Source organism: Podarcis muralis, chromosome 3 (assembly GCF_964188315.1).
Source record: "Podarcis muralis chromosome 3, rPodMur119.hap1.1, whole genome shotgun sequence".
Classification (NCBI taxonomy): Eukaryota; Metazoa; Chordata; class Lepidosauria; order Squamata; family Lacertidae; genus Podarcis; species Podarcis muralis.
In genome coordinates, this window is record NC_135657.1 from 2,692,756 (window position 1) to 2,713,520 (window position 20,765).

The following is a 20,765-nucleotide window of genomic DNA, read 5'->3' on the forward strand; positions in this document are numbered from 1 at the left end:
TCCACTCCCACCAAATGCCCCCCTGAATCTCCTTCAGAACTGGGCCAATTCCCAATTCTACTGTGTTGTTGTACAGAAGCACCTGTCAGTTACTCCCAAATCAAATAAAAGTCACAGTATGGAGAAGAACTGGTAGAGACCCCAACCCAACACGGCACCCCTTTTCATACAAGGCACCACCACACAGAGGTTTCCAATGCTTGCATTTATTGAAAGGAAAAGCTAAAGCAATTAAGCAGGCAAATCCAATCCTAAACCCATTTACAAAGATGTCAGCCTCACTGAGCACAGCAGGACTTGCTCTGGAGTAAATGGGCAGAAAGGATTGGGCTGTGACGGATCCTTCCCAGAAGCACCTTCAGCAGCAGCAGTGAGCAAAGAGGTTTCTGCAGATGTGCAGTCAAGGCAGCTGCATCTCCAGAGAAGAAACCAGGTGGTCTTCCTTTCATCAGAGGTGATGTGTGATGGGTCTGCTGTAGAGTTAAATGAAAAAGAGAGAAAACACCGTGAATATGTTTGGGAGGGTGTTCAAAAGAGGCCAGGGACCCGCCTGAAGACCAAAGAGCCTAATGCTATCAGAGTTGGGATTTAGTGGGGGGGAGGTGCTATTTAGAGTTGGTTAGAGTGTGACCTTCTGCTGAATTTGCAGAGGTTGGGAGAGTTCTCTATCCTGAACCCAAATGCCTCCTTACATGATCTGGGGCTGATAATCCAAAACACCTGGTTAACAAAGGCTGCCCTCAATGCTTCCGAAAGCATATTTCACACTGGGTGCAGTTCTTCGGGTTCTGTTTTCCAAGTTCCTAGAGTCAAGTGGCTCCAAATGTCATCAGGGAATTCTCAAGATCATCAAACAGTAAATTTAGTCTCAAAGAGAATCTAGCAAGTGCTCCGCCACCTTGTGGCTGTTAAGGGTCAAAGACAGGGGGAGGAAACAGAGCTGTAACTCTCCGGCCTTTGGGGTCGTGTCTCTTTGAGATGCCACAGAATTATTTCCAGGCACAGGTATGGTTTTGCATACAACTCACCTTAGCTGCGCTTGCAGCAACGCCTGTCTCCCGAACACTTCCCAATCTCTTTCTCGCCTTTGTTGCAGGTTTTTCTGCAGCTGCCCCCATTATTCTGGCAATCCTGGGTGGGACGTTGAGCTACAGACAAATCTGTAAGGGAAAGTGAAGAGAAAAGCAAACTAAGAGAGGGAGATGCAACTACCAAGGAGAGGATCTACCTGGGAAGGCTGCTCCATCTCCCAGGACTGGCCTTCTACACCTTCCATCCTTTGTTCCTCAACAGCCCTGCTGGCCAGGACATCTGGAGGGCACCAGGTTGGGGGGGGTACAGGATGAATGCAGGAAAGGGACTAGGATGGAGAGTGAGCCCCTCCCCCTCCCACCTGCGCCTTCAGCAGGAGGACTGACCCAAGGCAATCACTGGCGTCATTGGGGCCACTGGCAACCTTGGAGAGAAAATCCTTAAATAAGAGACACGGGGGAATGATTAATGGACTTCAATGTCTGTACACTAATGCGCAAAGCATGGGAAATAAACAAGATGAGCTTGAGCTCCTGGTACAGCAAACTAAATATGACATAATAGGAATCACTGAAACCTGGTGGGATAAATCCCACGATTGGAATGTAATAATGGAGGGATACAATCTATTTCAAAGAAACAGACCAGACAAGAAAGGAGGAGGAGTGGCGTTATATGTCAGGGATGTGTATACCTGTGAAGAGATCCAAGATTTAGAACCTCAAAGCCAAAGTGAGAGCATTTGGGTCAAAATTAAGGGAGAGAAGAATAACAGTGACCTCATTGTGGGAGTTTACTATAGATCCCCAAGCCAAACGGAGGACATAGATGATGCCTTCCTGGAACAGATGGCCAAGCATGCAAAAGGAAGGGAGATAGTAGTAATGGGGGACTTCAATTACCCGGATATTTGTTGGATGTCAAACTCAGCCAAGAGCATAAGGTCAAACAGATTCCTCACTGCCCTTGCAGACAACTTCATTGTCCAGAAAGTGGGAGAAGCAACAAGAGGAACAGCCATTTTAGATCTGGTCCTAACCAATGTTGATGACCTGGTTAGTGGGGTAGAAGTGGAAGGATCATTAGGCGCGAGTGATCATGCTCTTCTGAAGTTTACTATACAGCGGAAAGGAGCAGCCAAGCATACTAGGACTCAATTTCTCGACTTTAAGAAAGCCGACTTCATAAAGCTTAGGGAAGTGCTGGGTGAGATCCCATGGACAGTAATACTAAAAGGAAAGGGAGTTCAAGATGGCTGGGAGTTTGTTAAGAGGGAGATAGTAAAAGCACAACTTCAGGCAATACCAATGAGACGGAAACATGGAAGGTGCCTAAAGAAGCCAGGGTGGCTATCTAAAGAACTTTTAACTGAGTTAAGATTAAAAAAGGATGTGTACAAAAAATGGAAAAGGGGGGAAACCACCAAAGAGGAATTCAAACAAATAGCCAGCACGTGTAGACACAAAGTCAGAAAAGCTAAAGCACAAAATGAACTCAGGCTTGCTAGAGAGGTTAAAAGCAACAAAAAAGGCTTTTATGGGTATGTTCGTAACAAAAGGAAGAACAAAGAAACCGTGGGGTCACTCAGAGGAGAAGATGGTGAAATGCAAACAGGGGACACAGAAAGGGCTGAACTCCTCAATGCCTTCTTTGCCTCAGTCTTCTCCGATAAAGAAAACATTGCCCGACCTGAAGAATTTGGAGCAAATGATTCAGCAGAGGAAACACAGCCCAGAATAACTAAGGAGATAGTACAAGAATACTTGGCTAGTCTAGATGTATTCAAGTCTCCAGGGCCAGATGAACTGCATCCAAGAGTATTAAAAGAACTGGCAGATGTGATTTCAGAACCACTGGCAGTCATCTTTGAGAATTCCTGGAGAACAGGCGAAGTCCCGGCAGACTGGAGGAGGGCAAATGTTGTCCCTATTTTCAAAAAGGGGAAAAGAGAGGACCCAAATAATTACCGCCCAGTCAGTCTGACATCAATACCAGGGAAGATTCTGGAGCAGATCATTAAGCAAACAGTCTGTGAGCACCTAGAAAGGAATGCTGTGATCACCAATAGTCAGCATGGATTTCTGAAAAATAAGTCATGTCAGACTAACCTGATCTCGTTTTTTGACAGAATTACAAGCCTGGTAGATGAAGGGAACGCAGTGGATGTAGTCTACCTTGATTTCAGCAAGGCATTTGACAAGGTGCCCCATGATATTCTTGTAAAGAAGCTGGTAAAATGCGGTCTTGACTATGCTACCACTCAGTGGATTTGTAACTGGCTGACTGACCGAACCCAAAGGGTGCTCATCAATGGTTCCTCTTCATCCTGGAGAAGAGTGACTAGTGGGGTGCCACAGGGTTCTGTCTTGGGCCCGGTCTTATTCAACATCTTTATCAACGACTTGGATGATGGACTCAAGGGCATCCTGATCAAATTTGCAGATGACACCAAACTGGGAGGGGTGGCTAACACCCCAGAGGACAGGATCACACTTCAAAACGACCTTGACAGATTAGAGAACTGGGCCAAAACAAACAAGATGAATTTTAACAGGGAGAAATGTAAAGTATTGCACTTGGGCAAAAAAAATGAGAGGCACAAATACAAGATGGGTGACACCTGGCTTGAGAGCAGTACATGTGAAAAGGATCTAGGAGTCTTGGTTGACCACAAACTTGACATGAGCCAACAGTGTGACGCGGCAGCTAAAAAAGCCAATGCAATTCTGGGCCTCATCAATAGGAGTATAGCATCTAGATCAAGGGAAGTAATAGTGCCACTGTATTCTGCTCTGGTCAGACCTCACCTGGAGTACTGTGTCCAGTTCTGGGCACCACAGTTCAAGAAGGACACTGACAAACTGGAACGTGTCCAGAGGAGGGCAACCAAAATGGTCAAAGGCCTGGAAATGATGCCTTATGAGGAACGGCTAAGGGAGCTGGGCATGTTTAGCCTGGAGAAGAGGAGGTTAAGGGGTGATATGATAGCCATGTTCAAATATATAAAAGGATGTCACATAGAGGAGGGAGAAAGGTTGTTTTCTGCTGCTCCAGAGAAGCGGACACGGAGCAATGGATCCAAACTACAAGAAAGAAGATTCCACCTAAACATTAGGAAGAACTTCCTGACAGTAAGAGCTGTTCGACAGTGGAATTTGCTGCCAAGGAGTGTGGTGGAGTCTCCTTCTTTGGAGGTCTTTAAGCAGAGGCTTGACAACCATATGTCAGGAGTGCTCTGATGGTGTTTCCTGCTTGGCAGGGGGTTGGACTCGATGGCCCTTGTGGTCTCTTCCAACTCTATGATTCTATGATTCTATGATTCTATGATTCTATGATTCTAAGCCCCTTTGCCCAGGAAACTGGCCCGCTCTCTTCCCCATCACAAAGCTGAATGCGCTGAAATGTGTCATTACAAATTCTATAGCAGCAGCTTCTTTGGATCAGATACCATATTTTAGGATTGGGATGACAATCAGATCCCAAGAGCTTGGCTGCTGCATCAGGCCAAAGGGGATTCATCAAGTCCATCAACCTGGTCTCACAGTGGCCAACCAGATGCCCCATTTGGGAGGTTCTAAAGGGGACAGAGGGGCAAGAGAATTCCCCACCCATCCCTTTGGGATTCCCTGCAAATGGTATTCAGAGGCAGGTTTAAGGAATAAAGTGGAGAGCTGTGGAGCTCAGAGAAGAAGCATCTGGGAAGAAGGCCATACCTGGAGCCACCAGCATCAGGAGGAGGAAGGCGAGAGAGAGGAGGCAGAAGATCTTCATGGCTGGAGGTTGGTGGGAATCCTGGAGATGCCTGAAGCCAAGTGGAAGAGCAGTTGTCTGGGGAAGGAGAGGTCCCTCTACTTATGGGTGGATGGAAGACTGGTGAAACCTTGTGGGAAACCAAATGTCTTTTACAGCATAGATGTCACAATCCCTGTGGGACAGAAGAAGATGAGAAGAACCGCCTGGATTTGAGTAATGCTCTTGTGCAAAACCACATACGGAAGAATGACCACAAACAGGCTAGTGTCACTGACTGAGAAAGAGAAGCAGAGAGAGTTCTTTCTGAAACTATGCCATGGGAGAATTAATTTCCCAGCTATGCATTGAGTTTTCCATGAAGTTAACAAAGGAAAAGCACGTTCTTGGAGGAGAGGGCTATCAGGGCTGTTTCTCACATGTGTGTTTCTGGTAACCTTCTTGTTACCATTCCCAACAATGGTTGACTCATGTAGGCTGCTGGTCTGATGCAGCAGGGATCTCCTTATGCCCTTTGCAAAGTTAAGGTTTCTTCAGATAATGCATTTTATAAAGATCCTTCACAGCACACAGTTAAAGAATGGAGTTTGCTCCTACAGGAGATAATGCCACCAAATTAGATGGTTTTGAAAGGCTCTTATTTGTGGGTTACCAATGGCTACTGGAACCCCAACGTATGGGTTTGCGGGTCCCTGTATATGGACTTGGGTGGCGCTGTGGGTTAAACCACAGAGCCTAGGACTTGCAGATCGGAAGGTTGGCGGTTCGAATCCCTGCAACGGGGTGAGCTCCCATTGCTCGGTCCCTGCTCCTGCCAATCTAGCAGTTCGAAAGCACGTCAAAGTGCAAGTAGATAAATAGGTACCGCTCCGGCGGGAAGGTAAATGGCATTTCCGTGCGCTGCTCTGGTTCGCCAGAAGCGGCATAATCATGCTGGCCACATGACCTGGAAGCTGTACGCCGGCTCCCTCAGCCAATAAAGCAAGATGAGTGCCGCAACCCCAGAGTCGGCCACGACTGGACCCTTTACCTTTACCTTTACCCGTTATGTGACTGGAGAACTGCCTTGGAAAATTCAAAGAAGAGTCAGTTTGGAAGGATGATTCTGGTCTGGTTCGCATACTGTTGTGGAAAGTACAAATTAGCTGGACAGGCCTTTAACGGCCAGCTGAGTTTAATGTCTCCCATTTCCCAGGCAAAAACTCAAAGCGGACCCCACTGGCAAGCAATCCATTGAAGAATGACAGTGTGATTTCTTAGCATCCTTTTGAGGTCATGCCTTTTCTTTTCCATATTTGGAGGACAAATAGCGGGGGGAATGAAAGGCATATCTTCTCAGAAATTCTTACACTTTGCTTCAACTTTACATTTCAATGTTTGATGAGGGCCAAATAAAAAGGGGCTTATTTGTAAATAAATTAATGCCCATATGTCATTCTTCTGCGTCCCATTTTTGGTTTATTTGGGATGCTTAAGGTTCTTAGCTATTGCCCCCTCATCAGTGACGAAGCAATGATTCTTCAACATCAGCTTCGTTGGACTGGTCATGAGGTTTAGATGACTGATTATCGTCTTCTAAAGCGACTTCTCTATTCCCAACTTCAGAATGGAAAGCGTAATGATGGTGGACAATAAAAGAAATCTCCATTGTGGCAGGGAGCAAGAATGCAAGTCTTGCAGTCCTTGTTGGGAAGGGGACCAAAGGGGGAAGACGGGAGATCTGGAAACAGGTCACATCACAGCCTTCACCAACCTGGTGCCCTCCAAATGTTTGGGAGTACCCCTCCCATCGCCCCATGCAGGACCATGTGAGGCTGAGGCTGCTGGGAGTTTTTGCCGTTCTATGCCGCTTGCTTGTGAAAACAGCCTCTCATTGGTTTACAAAAGAGAGTGTGAGCTTGTGGGAAAGAGCAATGGATGCTGGACTAGACAGGCCTTTGGGCTGGTCCATTTCAGGGCTCTTTTTGTGCAAAGTCCTTCAGATCCACATCTCATACCATAATTTCCACCTGGGCTTTCCCTCCACCATCTGCAACTCAATAGCTTGTCTCCAAATACACAAATTGACTCCAGATTCCTCTCCTCTCCCTGGGCAGTGGTGGAAATTGATCTTTCAAATTTCAGTGTCGCCTGGTGCAAGGACAAAACTCAGCACCCCTACACCACACCTCATGTGGGAAAACACTGTCCTAACCCCACCTCTGCCCCAGGAACCACCAAATCTGATCTGGAGAGTCATTCCAATCTTTAGAGCAGATTTTGAGGGTGTCTGGGGGGAGTCTTTAGGAGAGAGGAGGGAAATGTCCTATACCAAGCAGAAATCTCTTGCCTGAACAGGACAGCAGCCTTGGAAACAACCCAATCATTCCAGCACCTAACTGTTCCATTGCCCTTCCATGCCCTCAATCAGACTCCATATCCTTTTTTCCAAAGAAAGGGCAGGTTTAACCCTCTTTTTTTCCAAATGGTCCGAATGTGTGTGTTGTGCTGTTTGCATTTTACTAGTAGTGCTGAAGCAACACTTGGTTTTGATTGTGTTGGCAATGGCAGGCATTGGTATGAAATTGTGTGCACTGTTGTGAATTTATGTGTCCATGGGAGAGGGATGAGGGCTCAAAAGTGAGGATCACACTCTCATGTTATTCTGGAGGAGGAGTATTAGTGCTGGTTGTGAGCTGTTGGTTTGTGCTATGTCCTGTCCTGTGAAACATCCAGGGCATCTGCTCATCTTTTGCAACCAGCACAGACATGGGACGTCTTCAGCATCCTTTCCCAAGAGACTGATGTGCAAGATGCAGCAGGCAAGGTGGGGAGCCTGTGGTCTCACCGCTGAGTTCTGTTTCCTCACCATGTCTGGCTCCAAGTCAGACAAATATTGCTCCATGATCAGCGAATGTCCACAGGCTGAAAAGATGTGTGAAGTAACAGGCAGCTGCTTCCATGAAACACAGTGGAATTGGGAATTGGCCCAGATCAGAAGAAGGTTGTGGCCGGGGGAGGTTTGTGAGAGTGGGGGACAGCAATGCCAGGTCAAAATGGAACAAAATGGCATTTATCATAGAATCCTGGAATTGCAGAGTTGGAAGGGACCTTGAGAGTCATCTAGTCTAAGCTAAAGAATCCCTGAGAGGTGCCATTGAATCTCTGCTTGATAACCTCCAATGAAGAAGAGTCCACCACCTTTTGAGGGAGTCCATTCAACTGTCAAACAATTCTTACCCTCAGAAAGATCTTCCTCATGTTCAATTGGAATCTTCATTCATGGAATTTGATTCCATTGGTTTGGGCCCCACCTTCCGGAGCAGGATAAAGCAAGTCTGCTCTATCTTTCATGAGGCATCCCTTGAGATATTTGAAGATGGCTCTCAGATATCATTTTATCCAAGCTAAGCATGATCTACCCCATTCCTCCATTCTACCATTCCTCATCAGGCTTCACTCCCAGACCCTGGATCCTCTTGGTCGCCCTCTTCTGCACACCTTCCAGCTTGTCAACATCCTTCATAAATGGTGGTGCCCAGAACTGGGGACAAGACATTAGGTGGGGCCTGACCAAGTCAGAAGAGAGTGGGACTATGACTTCATTAACACACATGAGGATTACTGATGGAAAACTGGATAACTTGATGTGAAGGCCCTCAAGTGTCAACATGGTGTTGGGGTCCAGAGCCTGCAGGTTCTTGGTGTACCCTCATGGGGTGTGAACTGGTGGTGACTAGCAATGAGACCTTGGAGTCATAGTAAAGAGCTCCAAGAAGATGTGGGCCCCGTGGGCCCAGCTGTGAAAAAGATGGACACCATGCAAGAGATCATTAGGAAAAGGATAACAGTCTAACATTCTGTATACAACTCATTTCACCATATATTCTTGCTTGTCTACATAGGACTCCTTGGCCTCCCATGTATTTACCATTACTGTTTTCCAATTGTGCAAATAGTTATTACTTTGTTCTATTTATGTTGTTGTTGTTTAGTCATTTAGTTGTGTCCGACTCTTCGTGACCCCATGGACCAGAGCATGCCAGGCACTCCTGTCCTCCACGGCATGGTCAAACTCATGCTGGTAGCTTTGAGAACACTGTCCCACCATCTCGTCCTCTGCTGTCCCCTTCTCCTTGTGCCCTCCATCTTTCCCAACATCAGGGTCTTTTCCAGGGAGTCTTCTCTTTTCATGAGGTGGCCAAAGGATTGGAGCCTCAGCTTCAGGATCTGTCCTTCCAGTGAGCACTCAGGGCTGATTTCCTTCAGAATGGAGAGGTTTGATCTTCTTGCAGTCCATGGGACTCTCAAGAGTCTCCTCCAGCACCAGAATTCAAAAGCATCCATTCTTCGGCGATCAGCTTTCTTTATGGTCCAGGTCTCACTTCCATACATCACTACTGGGAAAACCATAGCTTTAACTAGGTGATGTCTCTGCTTTTTACGACGCTTTCTAGGTTTGTCATTGCTTTTCTCCCAAGAAGCAGGCGTCTTTTAATTTTGTGACTGCTGTCACCATCTGCAGTGATCATGGAACCTAAGAAAGTAAAATCTCTCACTGCCTATTAAAATCTCTCACTGTTCTATTTATATTATCTTAGATTTTCTTACATATTTTGCTTCTTGTTACTTTGTTTTGGTTATTAATATACAGAGACATCATTCAAATGCTACCATAGATGCCGCACCAGTGTTATATTTTTTTAAGTAATTCTTGAACATGTCCCATTTTTTAAATAAAGCTTTGATTTGAGTTGCTTCTCGGTCTGTTTGTCATTTGTGTCATTTCAGCAAACTCTAATAATTTATTCTGCCAGTATAGTTTCATAAGAATCCTCTCCCTAAAAAAGAAAAATTAAAATTAACTTTTCCACACACCCGCCCCAAACCTGAGGCCTTCTTACTGTGAATTCTAGGCAGTGAGATACCAAAAAACTTAAGAGAAATCTTTTTATATGCAACGACGGCTGCAAAAATTTTGATCGCAATGAACTGAAAAAATATTTGTAATCTCAATACATTCTTGGAAAAGTCATTCATTGAGGGCAACATTTTAGAAACAACCCAATTCCCTCTCTTTGACAGTCAGTGACGCTACCCAGGTTTGTGGTCATTCTTCCGTATGTGGTTTTGCACAAGAGCATTACTCAATTCCAGACAGCAATTCTCATCTTCTTCTGCCCCACAGGGATTGTGAAATCTATCCTGTAAAAGACATTTGGTTTCCCACAAGGTTTCATCAGTCCTCCATCCACCTATAAGTAGGGGGATCTCTCCTTCCCCAGTCAACTGCTCTTCCAGTTGGCTTCAGGCATCTCCAGGATTCCCACCAACCTCCAGCCATGAAGATCTTCTGCCTCCTCTCTCTCGCCTTCCTCGTCCTGATGCTGGTGGCTCCAGGTATGGCCTTCTTCTCAGATGCTTCTTCTCTGAGCTCCACAGCTTTTAAAACCTGCCTCTGAATCCCACTTGCAGGGAATCCCAAAGGGATGGGTGGGGAATTCTCTTGACCCTCTGACCCCCTTGAGAACTTCCCAAATGGGGCATCTGGTTGGCCACTGTGAGACCAGGTTGATGGACTAGATGGGGCCCCTTTGGCCTAATCCAGCAGCCAGGCTCTTAGGATCTGATTGCCATCCCAATCCTAAAGTATGGAATCTAATCCAAAGAAGCTGTTGCTATAAAATCTGAAATAACACATTTCAGCGCATTCAGCTTTGTGGCGGGGAAGAGAGTGGGCCAGTTTCCTGGGCAAGAGAACTTCTCTCTCCAAGGTTGCTAGTGGCCCCCAGGGAAGCCAGTGACTCTGACAAAGGTTTTCCTACCACCTTGGCTCAAACCTCCTTCTGAAGGTGCAGGTGGGAGGGGGAGGGCTCACTCTCCATCCCAGCCCCTTTCCTGCATTCATTATGCACCAGCCTCCCCCAACCTGGTGCCCTCCAGATGTCCTGGCTAGCAGGATTGTTGAGGAACAAAGGGTGGAAGGTGTAGAAGGCCAGTCCTGGGAGATGGAGCAGCTTTCCCAGGTAGATCCTCTCCTTGGTAGTTGCATCTCCCTCTCTTAGTTTGCTTTTCTCTTCACTTTCCCTTACAGATTTCACTGGAGCTCAACGTCCCACCCAGGATTGCCAGAACAATGGGGGCAGCTGCAGAAAAACCTGCAACAAAGGCGAGAAAGAGATTGGGAAGTGTTCAGGAGACAGGCGTTGCTGCAAGCGCAGCTAAGGTGAGTTATAGGCAAAACCATACCTGTGCCTGGAAATAAGTCTGGAGCATATCAAGGAGACAGGACCCTGAAGGCTTGAGTGTTACAGCTCTGCTTCTTCCCCCTGTCTTTGACCCTTAACAGCCACGGAGTGGAGGGGTGGCGCTTGCTAGATTCTCCCGTATGCTAAATTCATTGTTTTGAGTTTGGACCTTGAGAAATCCCTGATGACATTTGGAGCCACTTGGAGATCAGCCTTGGTCAACCAGGTGCCCACCACATGTATTGGAGTACATCTCCCATCAGCTCCAGAAAGTGCATGGAGCAGTTTGTGTTTGGCATGGAGACCTCTCCCGACTTCTGAACATCCAGCAGAAAGTTTGAGCTGAACCCCAATCCTCTACCATGTGAAATCCCAATTCCGATAGCATTCTGCTCTTTGGTCTTCCAGGGAGTTCCTGGCCTGTTTTGAGCACCCCCGATATTCATGGTGTTTTCTATCGTTATCATTTAACTCTACAGCAGACCCATCACGCATCACCTCTGATGAAAGGAAGACCACCTCGTTTCTTCTCTGGAGATGCAGCTGCCTTGACTGCACATCTGCAGAAACCTCTTTGCTCACTGCTGCTGCTGCTGCTGAAGGTGCTTCTGGGAAGGATCCATCCCTGCCCAATCCTTTCTGCCCATTTACTCCAGAGCAAGTCCTGCTGTGCTTAGTGAGGCTGACATCTTTGTAACTGGGTTTGGATTGGATTCACCTGCTTAATTGCTTTAGCTTTTCCTTTCAATAAATGCTTGCATTGGAAACCTCTGTGTGGTGGTGCCTTGTACGAAAAGGGGCTCTGGGTTGGGGTGGGGCTCTGCCAGTTCCTCTCCATACTGTGACTTTTATTTGGTTTTGGAGTAACTGGCATGTGCTTCGGCATCCTTTCCTGAGCAACTGATGTGCAAGGTGCAGCAGGCAAGGTGGGAAGCCTGTGGTCACACAGCTGAGTTCTGTTTCCTCACCATGTCTGGCTCCAAGTCAGACAAATATTGCTCCATGATCAGCGAATGTCCACAGGCTGAAAAGGTGTGTGAAGTAACAGGCAGCTGCTTCTGTGAAACACACTGGAATTGGGAATTGGCCCAGATCTGAAGGAGGTTCAGAGGAGCAGTTGGTGGGAGGGGGGAGCAATTCTAGACATATCCCCTTCCAGGTCAAGATGGAGCGAAATTATAGTTATCATCAAAGAATCCTAGAATTATAGAGTTGGAAGGGACCCTGAGGGTCAACTAGTCCAAGCTAAAAAATCTCTGACAGGTGGCCATCCAATCTCTGCTTCAAAACCTCCACTGAAGAAGAGTCCATCACCTTCCCAGTAAGTCCATTCCAAGGTCAAACCAATCTTTCCTTCAAAAAGATCTTCCTAATGTTCAGTCGGAATCTCCATTCGTGGGATATCTCTCATATCTCCTCTCAGTCTCCTCTTCTCCAGGCTAAACCTACCCAGTTCCTTCAACCATTCCTCATACGGTTTCATTTCCAGGGCCTTGATCATCTTGGTCACCCTCCTTTGCACACCTTCCAGCTTGTCAATATCCTCCCTATATTGTGGTGCCACAGAAAAAGGTGAAACTGTTGATAAATTAACATACATGAGGATTACTAAGGGGGTGAATCACCTGGTGCAAAGGTGATTGTCAACAGAATGTAGGGGTGTAGAGTCTGCAGCTTCTTGGTGTACGCTCCAGGGGTCTGAACTGCCAGGGAGCTCAAGGTGGGGCACGCAGTTCTCCCCCTCTTCATTTCATCCTGGCAACAACCCTATGAGGTAGGCTAGGCTGAAAGGTAGTGACTGGCCCAGGGTCACCCAGTGAGCTTCATGGCTGGCTGGGAATTTAAGTCCTGGTCTCCCATAACAAGTACAGTCATACCTTGGGTTACAGCCACTTCAGGTTGCATTTTTTTGGGTTGCGGACTGTCAAAACCTGGAAGCACCGGAACAAGTTACTTCCGGGTTTCGGCAGTCACATATGCGCAGAAGCGCTAAATTGTGCTTTGCGGGTGCGCAGAAGCACCGAATCGCAACCCACACATGCGCATATGCGCCGACACAGCTTGTGAACACTGCGGGTTGCGAACGTGCATCCCACACAGATCACATTCGCAACCCAAGTGTCCACTGTATACCAAACTGGTGAACACTACTTAAGTGGAAAATGCATTGCACAATTCAGAGAAGTGTGAATTTCTATGGGTGGTTCTGTGTTTCAGTTTTCATATTGCTTTGGAAAGTGCATGTGAGATGGGCTCACCCTTAAATGAGAAATGAATCAATATGTATCTAGGGGCCTTAGCAGACTTCAAGCTTCACATGAGTCAACAGTGTGATGCAGCATGGGAAAAAGTGAATGCTATTCTAGGCTTCATCAACAGAAATATAGCGTCTAGATCAAGGGAAGTCATAGTACCGCTCTATTCTTCCTTAGTCAGACCACACCTTTGTCCAGTTCTGGGTGCCACCATTTAAGAAGGATGTTGACAAGCTGGAAGGTGTGCAGAGGAGGGCAACCAAGATGACCAGTACCATCTTGGACTGTAAACCAAAACTGATGAGGAATGGTTGAAGGAACTGGGCATGTTTAGCCTGGAAAAGAGGAGACTGAAAGGAGATGTGGGGCCCCTCTTCAAATATCTGAAGTGCTGGCCTACGGAAAAGTGAGCAAGCTTGTTTTCTGCTGCTCCAGAGAGGAGGACCTGAACCAATGGATTTGATTTACAAGAAGGAAGGTTCTGAATAAACATCTGGAAGAACTTTCTGACAGAGCATTTTGACAGTGGAACGAACTCCCTTAAAAGGTGGTGTACTCCTTACTCGGAGGTTTTTAAGCAGAGGTTTGCTGCTATCTTCAAGGCACTTGTGGAGGAACGTGGGGGGGGGAGGGGAGCCCACTGCCCCTGGCACCATCGGGGAGGGGAGTACCATCATGGCCGCCCCCCCAGACATGCGCCACACACACCCCCACCACGCCGGCGCCATGCCCCACTGGGATGCACGCCAGCCACGCCCCTGCCTGCTCTCTGCCCCCGGTGCTGGAGCATGCAGCTTCGCCCCTGCTTCCAGGGATTCTTCAGCTGCATTGCAGGGGTTGGACTGGATGTCCCTTGGAGGTCCCTTCCAACTCTGCAATTGAGGTTGAATCCTGACAAGACAGAAGTACTGTTTTGGGGAGACAGGAGGGGAGTGGGTGTGGGGGACTCCCTGGTCCTGAATGGGACAACTGTGCCCCCGAAGGACCAGGTGCGCAGCCTGGGAGTCATTTTGGACTCACAGCTGTCCATGGAGGCGCAGGTCAATTCTGTGTCCAGGGCGGCTGTCCACCAGCTCCATCTGGGACGCAGGATGAGACCCTTCCTGCCCGCAGACTGTCTCGCCAGATTGGTGCATGCTCTGGCTATCTCCTGCTTAGACTACTGCCATGCACTCTACGTGGGGCTACCTTTGAAGGTGACCTGGAAATTACAACTAATCCAGAATGCGGAAGCTAGACTGGGGACTGGGAGTGGCTGCCGAGACCACATAACACCAGTCCTGAAAGACGTACATTGGCTTCAGTTTGTTTCCAAGCACAATTCGAAGTGTTGGTGCTCACCTTGAAAGCCCTAAATGGCCTCAGTCCAGTATACCTGAAGGAATGTCCCCACCCCCATCGTTCTGCCCGGACACTGAGGTCCAGCTCTGAGGGCCTTCTGGCGGTTCCCTCCCTGCGAGAAGTGAGGTTACAGGGAACCAGGCAGAGGGCCTTCTCAGTGGTGGCACCCGCCCTGTGGAACACCCTCCCACCAGGTGTCAAAGAGAACAACAACTACCAGACTTTTAGAAGACATCTGAAGGCAGCCCTGTTTAGGGAAGCTTTTAATGTTTGATATATTACGGTATTTTAATATTTTGTTGGAAGCCGCCCAGAATGGGCAGGGTAAAAATAATAAATTGTTGTTGTTGTTGTTGTTTGAAGTTCCCTGTCCCTTGCTGGGTCACAATTGCTGGAGAGACAAGGAAGAAAACTTCAGAAACACTGACAGCAGCTTAAACTGACCACTAGTCCCTCTAGCTTAGTACTGTCAACCCGGACTGGCAGCAGCCCTCCAGGTTCTCAGGCAAGAGTACCTTCTGCATGCCAAGTCGATGCCCTACCACTGAGCTCTGGCCCTTCCCTAAAACAGAGGAGCCCGAGTCCAAATCGCCACCTCTCTATCTCTCCTTCTTCTGCTTCCAAATACCTCCAATGTCACGCCACCCACGGGGACAGCTGGAGAGCGTTGGCTGACAGCATGTCTTCGACGTCCCCTTGTTCTAAGAATAAACCTGCATTCGATATCTTGGATGCTCTGCCTGCCTCTTCCATTTTTTTCTCTGAGCACGGGAGGCAGCCGGCCTGGAGGAATTGGAGCTGACTCGCCAGCACCTTTCCCCAAAGTTTACTCCTGGTGCGTGTGCTTGCATGCCTCTTTGTTCTCCATCGCCGGCAGACGAAGCAGGGGACATGGCCTGCTCTCGCTGAACCCCTCTCTCCCCCTGCGGAGCAGAATCCGAGCCTGCGGGAGACAGCCTTCCGCCGTGGATTCACTGCTCGGATGACTGGGTTCCTCGCGTCGCCGAGACCCTGCTGGCACTGACAGCTGCTGCTACCCGTGTCCATGGAAACAGCGGTGGGCAGCCCGCGAGGAAGCAGGTGGGTGTCAGGAGTCTAGGGAGGAACGTGGCTTGACAAAGGAGCTCAGTCCACCAGCCTCCTCCGAGCTGGGCACAGTGGCATGCACACTGCCGTGGGCCCAGGAGGCCTCCCACCTCTGCAGCCCAGACTTTTGCACGTGGCACCCTGTCCTTCTGGATCTCCCTAGTGCCAAAGGAGAAGCGTTTGACCCCTCAGCAGTGCAGGACATGGGTCTGGCCTGCCACTGAACCAGGTGGCATTTTGCCTTGGGCCTCCAGGGCATAGCAGATGGGAGACGGGTGTGCCCAGCTAGATCGGTGGCAGATGGGTGCTGCAGTCCACAAACAAGTCCCCAGAGGAGCCTGGCAGACTTGAAGAGCGAAAGGAGTCCAGGTTTTCTGAGCAACTTGTTGAAACAGAGCAAGCTGCCGCCTTCTGCCAGCCTTGCCATCTGAGCTTTCCAGGATTTGACTTCCCAGAAGGTCTCTGAAGCAGAGCAGAGAGAGATCTCTCCCAACAAGGCAACAGCAGGAGTCCATCATCAATCCAACAATGGCAGGTAAGGAGAAGAGGGTGGACCTGGTGGCTGCTGGAGGCCAGGGCAGCAGACTCTGAAACCGAGGGGAGAGTCATGTTGGTGATCAATGCATTGGATTGACTTCCTGGGTCTCTTTCTGTGTGAAAGATTCACAGAGAGACCAAGGCGATGTCCACAGGTTCAAGAAACCTTCCTCTTTGTGGGAAGTCGGCGGGTAATTTGTGATTTTGCTTGGGCCCTGGGTGAGAGCCCAGGGGGATGGATAGAAGGGGAAAGTGTATCAGAAGGAACTGTAGAGTTGGGAGGAATCCCAAGGATCATTTAGACCACCCCTGGAGGAGAAGGAACTGACACGTCTTTTATATGGATTACTGACCTTTGTATCAATGGAGCATTTTTATGTTGTTGTTGTTTAGTCGTTTCGTCATGTCCGACTCTTCGTGACCCCCTGGACCAGAGCACGCCAGGCACTCCTGTCTTCCACTGCCTCCTGCAGTTTGGTCAAACTCATGCTGGTAGCTTCAAGAACACTGTCCAACCATCTCGTCCTCTGTCGTCCCCTTCTCCTTGTGCCCGCCATCTTTCCCAACATCAGGGTCTTTTCCAGGGAGTCTTCTCTTCTCATGAGCTGGCCAAAGTCTTGGAGCCTCAGCTTCAGGATCTGTCCTTCCAGTGAGCACTCAGGGCTGATTTCCTTCAGAATGGATCGGTTTGATCTTCTTGCAGTCCATGGGACTCTCCAGCACCAGAATTCAAAAGCATCCCTTCTTCGGCGATCAGCCTTCTTTATGGTCCAGCTCTCACTTCCATATATCACTACTTGGAAAACCATAGCTTGAACTATACGGACCTTTGTCGGTAAGGTGATATCTCTGCTTTTTAAGATGCTGTCTAGGTTTGTCATTGCTTTCCTCCCAAGAAGCAGGCATCTTTTACCTTTAAGAGAGTGGGGCCCTAAGCTACAGCTTGTTTAGCTTATACATAAAACCGGCACTGGTCAGAAGGGACCCCAGGAGGCATCTAGTCCAACCCCCTGCAATGCAGGAATCTCGGCTAGACCCTTCATGGCAGATGGCCACCTAACCTCTGCTTTAAAGCTCCTCCAATCTTGGCCCCATTCTTGCCTCCTGGAGACAACAAATGAAAGTATTCTCTTATTGCCTTTTTTATCGCTCTGCTCCTTCCCCGTAGTTGAGCCTCTGCCAGGGACGGGACGTGTGGGCAGGCAAGGGGAGCAGATGCCTCTTCTCTTTCTCGCTTGCATATAAATCTGAGCTCGCAAACACCCAGGCACCATGCAGCGCACAGCTTGCCGTTCCAAGTTCTGCAGCTGCCAAGATTTATTTTGAACCTTTGGTGAGAATAATAATAATAATGCACGGTGGGACAATCGTGTTTTGTCACATATTGTGATCATCTATCTTTAGCCCAAGTAATAAACACTGATATAGGTATTATAAAAAATGCATCTGATTGCAGAACAGATTAATATAGCATCCAGGGTGCCCCCAGACTGCCAGTAATTTTGTGGGAGGAATTAAATTGTTATGAGGAACGGCTAAGGGAGCTGGGCATGTTTAGCCTGGAGAAGAGGAGGTTAAGGGGTGATATGATAGCCATGTTCAAATATATAAAAGGATGTCATATAGAGGAGGGAGAAAGGTTGTTTTCTGCTGCTCCAGAGAAGCGGACATGGAGCAATGGATCCAAGCTACAAGAAAGAAGATTCCACCTAAGCATTAGGAAGAACTTCCTGACAGTAAGAGCTGTTTGACAGTGGAATTTGCTGCCAAGGAGTGTGGTGGAGTCTCCTTCTTTGGAGGTCTTTAAGCAGAGGCTTGACAACCATATGTCAGGAGTGCTCTGATGGTGTTTCCTGCTTGGCAGGGGGTTGGACTCCATGGCCCTTGTGGTCTATTCCAACTCTATGAATCTATGAAATTGCAAACCAGTGCAGTTAAAGTGAGAATATAAGAAGCGGCTGCTGGATTAGGTTCAGTGCTGGGTTTACGTATAAGCTAAACCAGCTATAGCTTAGGGCCCCACTCTCTTGGAGGCCCCCAAAAAAATTAAAGGAAAAAACTGGATGTACATTTCCAAAATATAAGATAGAAAGCAAATAAAATATAACCTACCATACAGCAACAGTGTTTTGTGTTTTGCTCCTATGATGTAAGTCATAGGCCCCGCCTGCTAGCCTGCTCCGTAAAATATCACTGCTTTGCTCCTTTCTATATCAATGACTTTGATAAAATACATATTTTGTTATGTGCCAATGGCTTTAGATACCAATTAGGTTCATCAGTTACCATATATAGCATATATTGAACACAAAAAAATAGCGACAATTTGTTGTTGACAAATGACAGCTGGACATAGACAGGGCCCCATTACGTTCAGGAGCTTTAGGGCCTCATCAAACCAAAATCCAGCCCTGATAAGGCCAATGGTCCACCTTGTCAAGTGTCTTGGTCTCACAGCAATCAACCAGATGCCCCAATTGTAAGGTTACCAGATTTTTTCTAATGAATCCAGGACACAATCAATCAATCAATAAAACAAAACAAAACAAGTTCAGGACGTTGATGCTGCAGCGATGGCGGTGGCAGAGGGACGGCCGCCACCTTGACCTCAACAACCACGTTTCCCTTCCTCCAAGGCTTCGATCTCCTTTCTCCATGAGCCTGGGCAGCCCCTGAGTTGTTGGTTCTTAATAATAATAATAATAATAATAATAATAATAATAATAATAATAATATTTTTTATTTATACCCCGCCCTCCCCAGCCAAGGCCGGGCTCAGAGCGGGTTACAAGCAATAATAAAAACAAGATGAATGATTACAACTTAAAAAGAAAAATAAAATGCAACATTAAAATAATGGAACATTAAAATATTAAAATGTAGCCTCATTGCAGGAGGAGAAGGAAAAGAAAAAAGAAAGAGAGGGAGGGAGGGAATCAAATTGGCTCCAAGTCAAAGGCCAGGCGGAACAACTCTGTCTTACAGGCCCTGCGGAAAGAAATCAGATCCTGCAGGGCCCTGGTCTCATGAGGCAGAGCGTTCCACCAAGCCGGAGCCAGTGTTGAAAAGGCCCTGGCTCTGGTTGAAGCCAATCTAACTTCCCTAGGGCCTGGGACCACTAGGGTGTTGTTATTTATGGACTTTGAGGCTCTCCGTGGGGCATACCGGGAGAGGCGGTCCCGTAGGTACGAGGGTCCTAGGCCATGAAGGGCTAGTGGTGGTGATGGTGGTGGAAGCACTGTGCGGCGGGTCAGGCATGGAAGGTGGAGAAGGAGGGCCGAGAGCAGCAGTGGGGGCAAGGCTCGGGCATCGCGCTGCCTCCCTTCCCATCGGAGCAGCCCCAATCCCATTCCTACTTGCGTGCAAGCAGGAGAGGGCAGGGATCCCTCTGCTGGGAAGGGAGGCTTCCCGTTGCCTAACTGAGAGATCCCTGTCCCCTCCTGCTTGCACGCAAGCTCTGATAGGCAGCATGAAGCCTCCCTTCACAGCTTAGTTGCTGGGCTCAGGGAAGCTGGAGGCAGTCCAGAAGCTGTGTCTTAGAGCCCCTGCACCACCATCATATGGGGACTTCCCAGCAGCTCCTGAAGCCAGCCAGAGCCAACTGCTCCGGGCTGCTGAGACTGCCGCTGCTGCGTTTCCCGGGGACATTAGATGAAATCCGGGGACATTCCGGGGATGGAATTTATCCGGGGACTTATTTACAAATCTGGGGACTGTCCCCGGGGAACAGGGACGTCTGGTAACCCTACTCAATGGGAAACCAGGAAGCAGGATCTGAGCACAAGAGTGCTCTCCCTTCCTGTGGTTCACAGCAACTGGGATTCATAGACATGGCTGCCTCCAACTTTGCAGGCAAAGTATAGGACCTGTGGCTAGGAGCCATCGATAGCGATGGCTTATAGGTGGTGGCACCCACTCTGTGGAAAGCCCTCCCACCAATCAATCAAAGAAACTAACTAACAAGCAAACTTTTATCTTGGTCACAGACCAGCATAAGATAAAACATACGGATAAACTGAACACGTAAGACTTAAAATAGGTAAGGGATAAAAACTAGAAGTTAAAAGGTGATTATATCATACACCAGAGATGACCTTAGAAGAAATCTGAAGGCAGCCCTGTATAGGGAAGCTTTTTAATGTTTAATTATGTTTTTATATATGTTGGAAGCCACCCAGAGTGGCTGGGGCAACCCAGTCAGATGGACGGGGTATTGGTATTATTATTATTATTATTATTATTATTATTATTATTATTATTATTATTATTATTATTATCAGTTAGTTAGTTAGTTCTGTGTCACCCTCATGCCACAAATCCACTTTTTGGAAAAATGGAGGTTTCATAGTGATGAAATTGATGGTAAAATGTAATGTAAGGTGTAGGATGGATGGATTGAAAATGGGAAGATGCCTGCAAGATATTCAGGGTGAATTTTCATCACCTTATAAGCCCATTGCGGACAAATAAGAACAAAAGCTCAGGGGAGGCCAGACATGGTCTAATGTCCACATATGCAAATCAGGATGAATGCTCA

General features: G+C 47.8%; 1 protein-coding gene and 2 long non-coding RNA genes across 3 annotated transcripts in view; 2 read left to right on the plus strand and 1 right to left on the minus strand.

Moving 5' to 3' along the window:
• Nucleotides 1–190: 190 nt before the first annotated feature.
• On the minus strand, nucleotides 191–4,889 carry LOC144327182 (uncharacterized). Its single transcript, XR_013392084.1, has 3 exons — nucleotides 4,746–4,889; nucleotides 1,029–1,160; nucleotides 191–473 (listed from the first exon to the last, which is right to left on the minus strand). It is a non-coding gene; the product is annotated as an uncharacterized LOC144327182 (long non-coding RNA).
• Nucleotides 4,890–10,040: 5,151 nt separating this feature from the next.
• Nucleotides 10,041–11,776, plus strand: LOC144327134 (uncharacterized). The gene is made up of 3 exons (XR_013392039.1): nucleotides 10,041–10,161; nucleotides 10,856–10,987; nucleotides 11,489–11,776. It is a non-coding gene; the product is annotated as an uncharacterized LOC144327134 (long non-coding RNA).
• A 3,540-nt stretch (nucleotides 11,777–15,316) lies between these two features.
• The window catches only part of EFR3B (EFR3 homolog B), a 121,878-nt gene continuing 116,429 nt past the window's right edge, over nucleotides 15,317–20,765 (plus strand). The window contains exon 1 of the mRNA XM_028725271.2: nucleotides 15,317–16,226. Coding sequence (XP_028581104.1) covers nucleotides 16,220–16,226 — 7 coding nt within the window. The 5' untranslated portion in view covers nucleotides 15,317–16,219. The remainder of the gene's footprint in view (nucleotides 16,227–20,765) is intronic.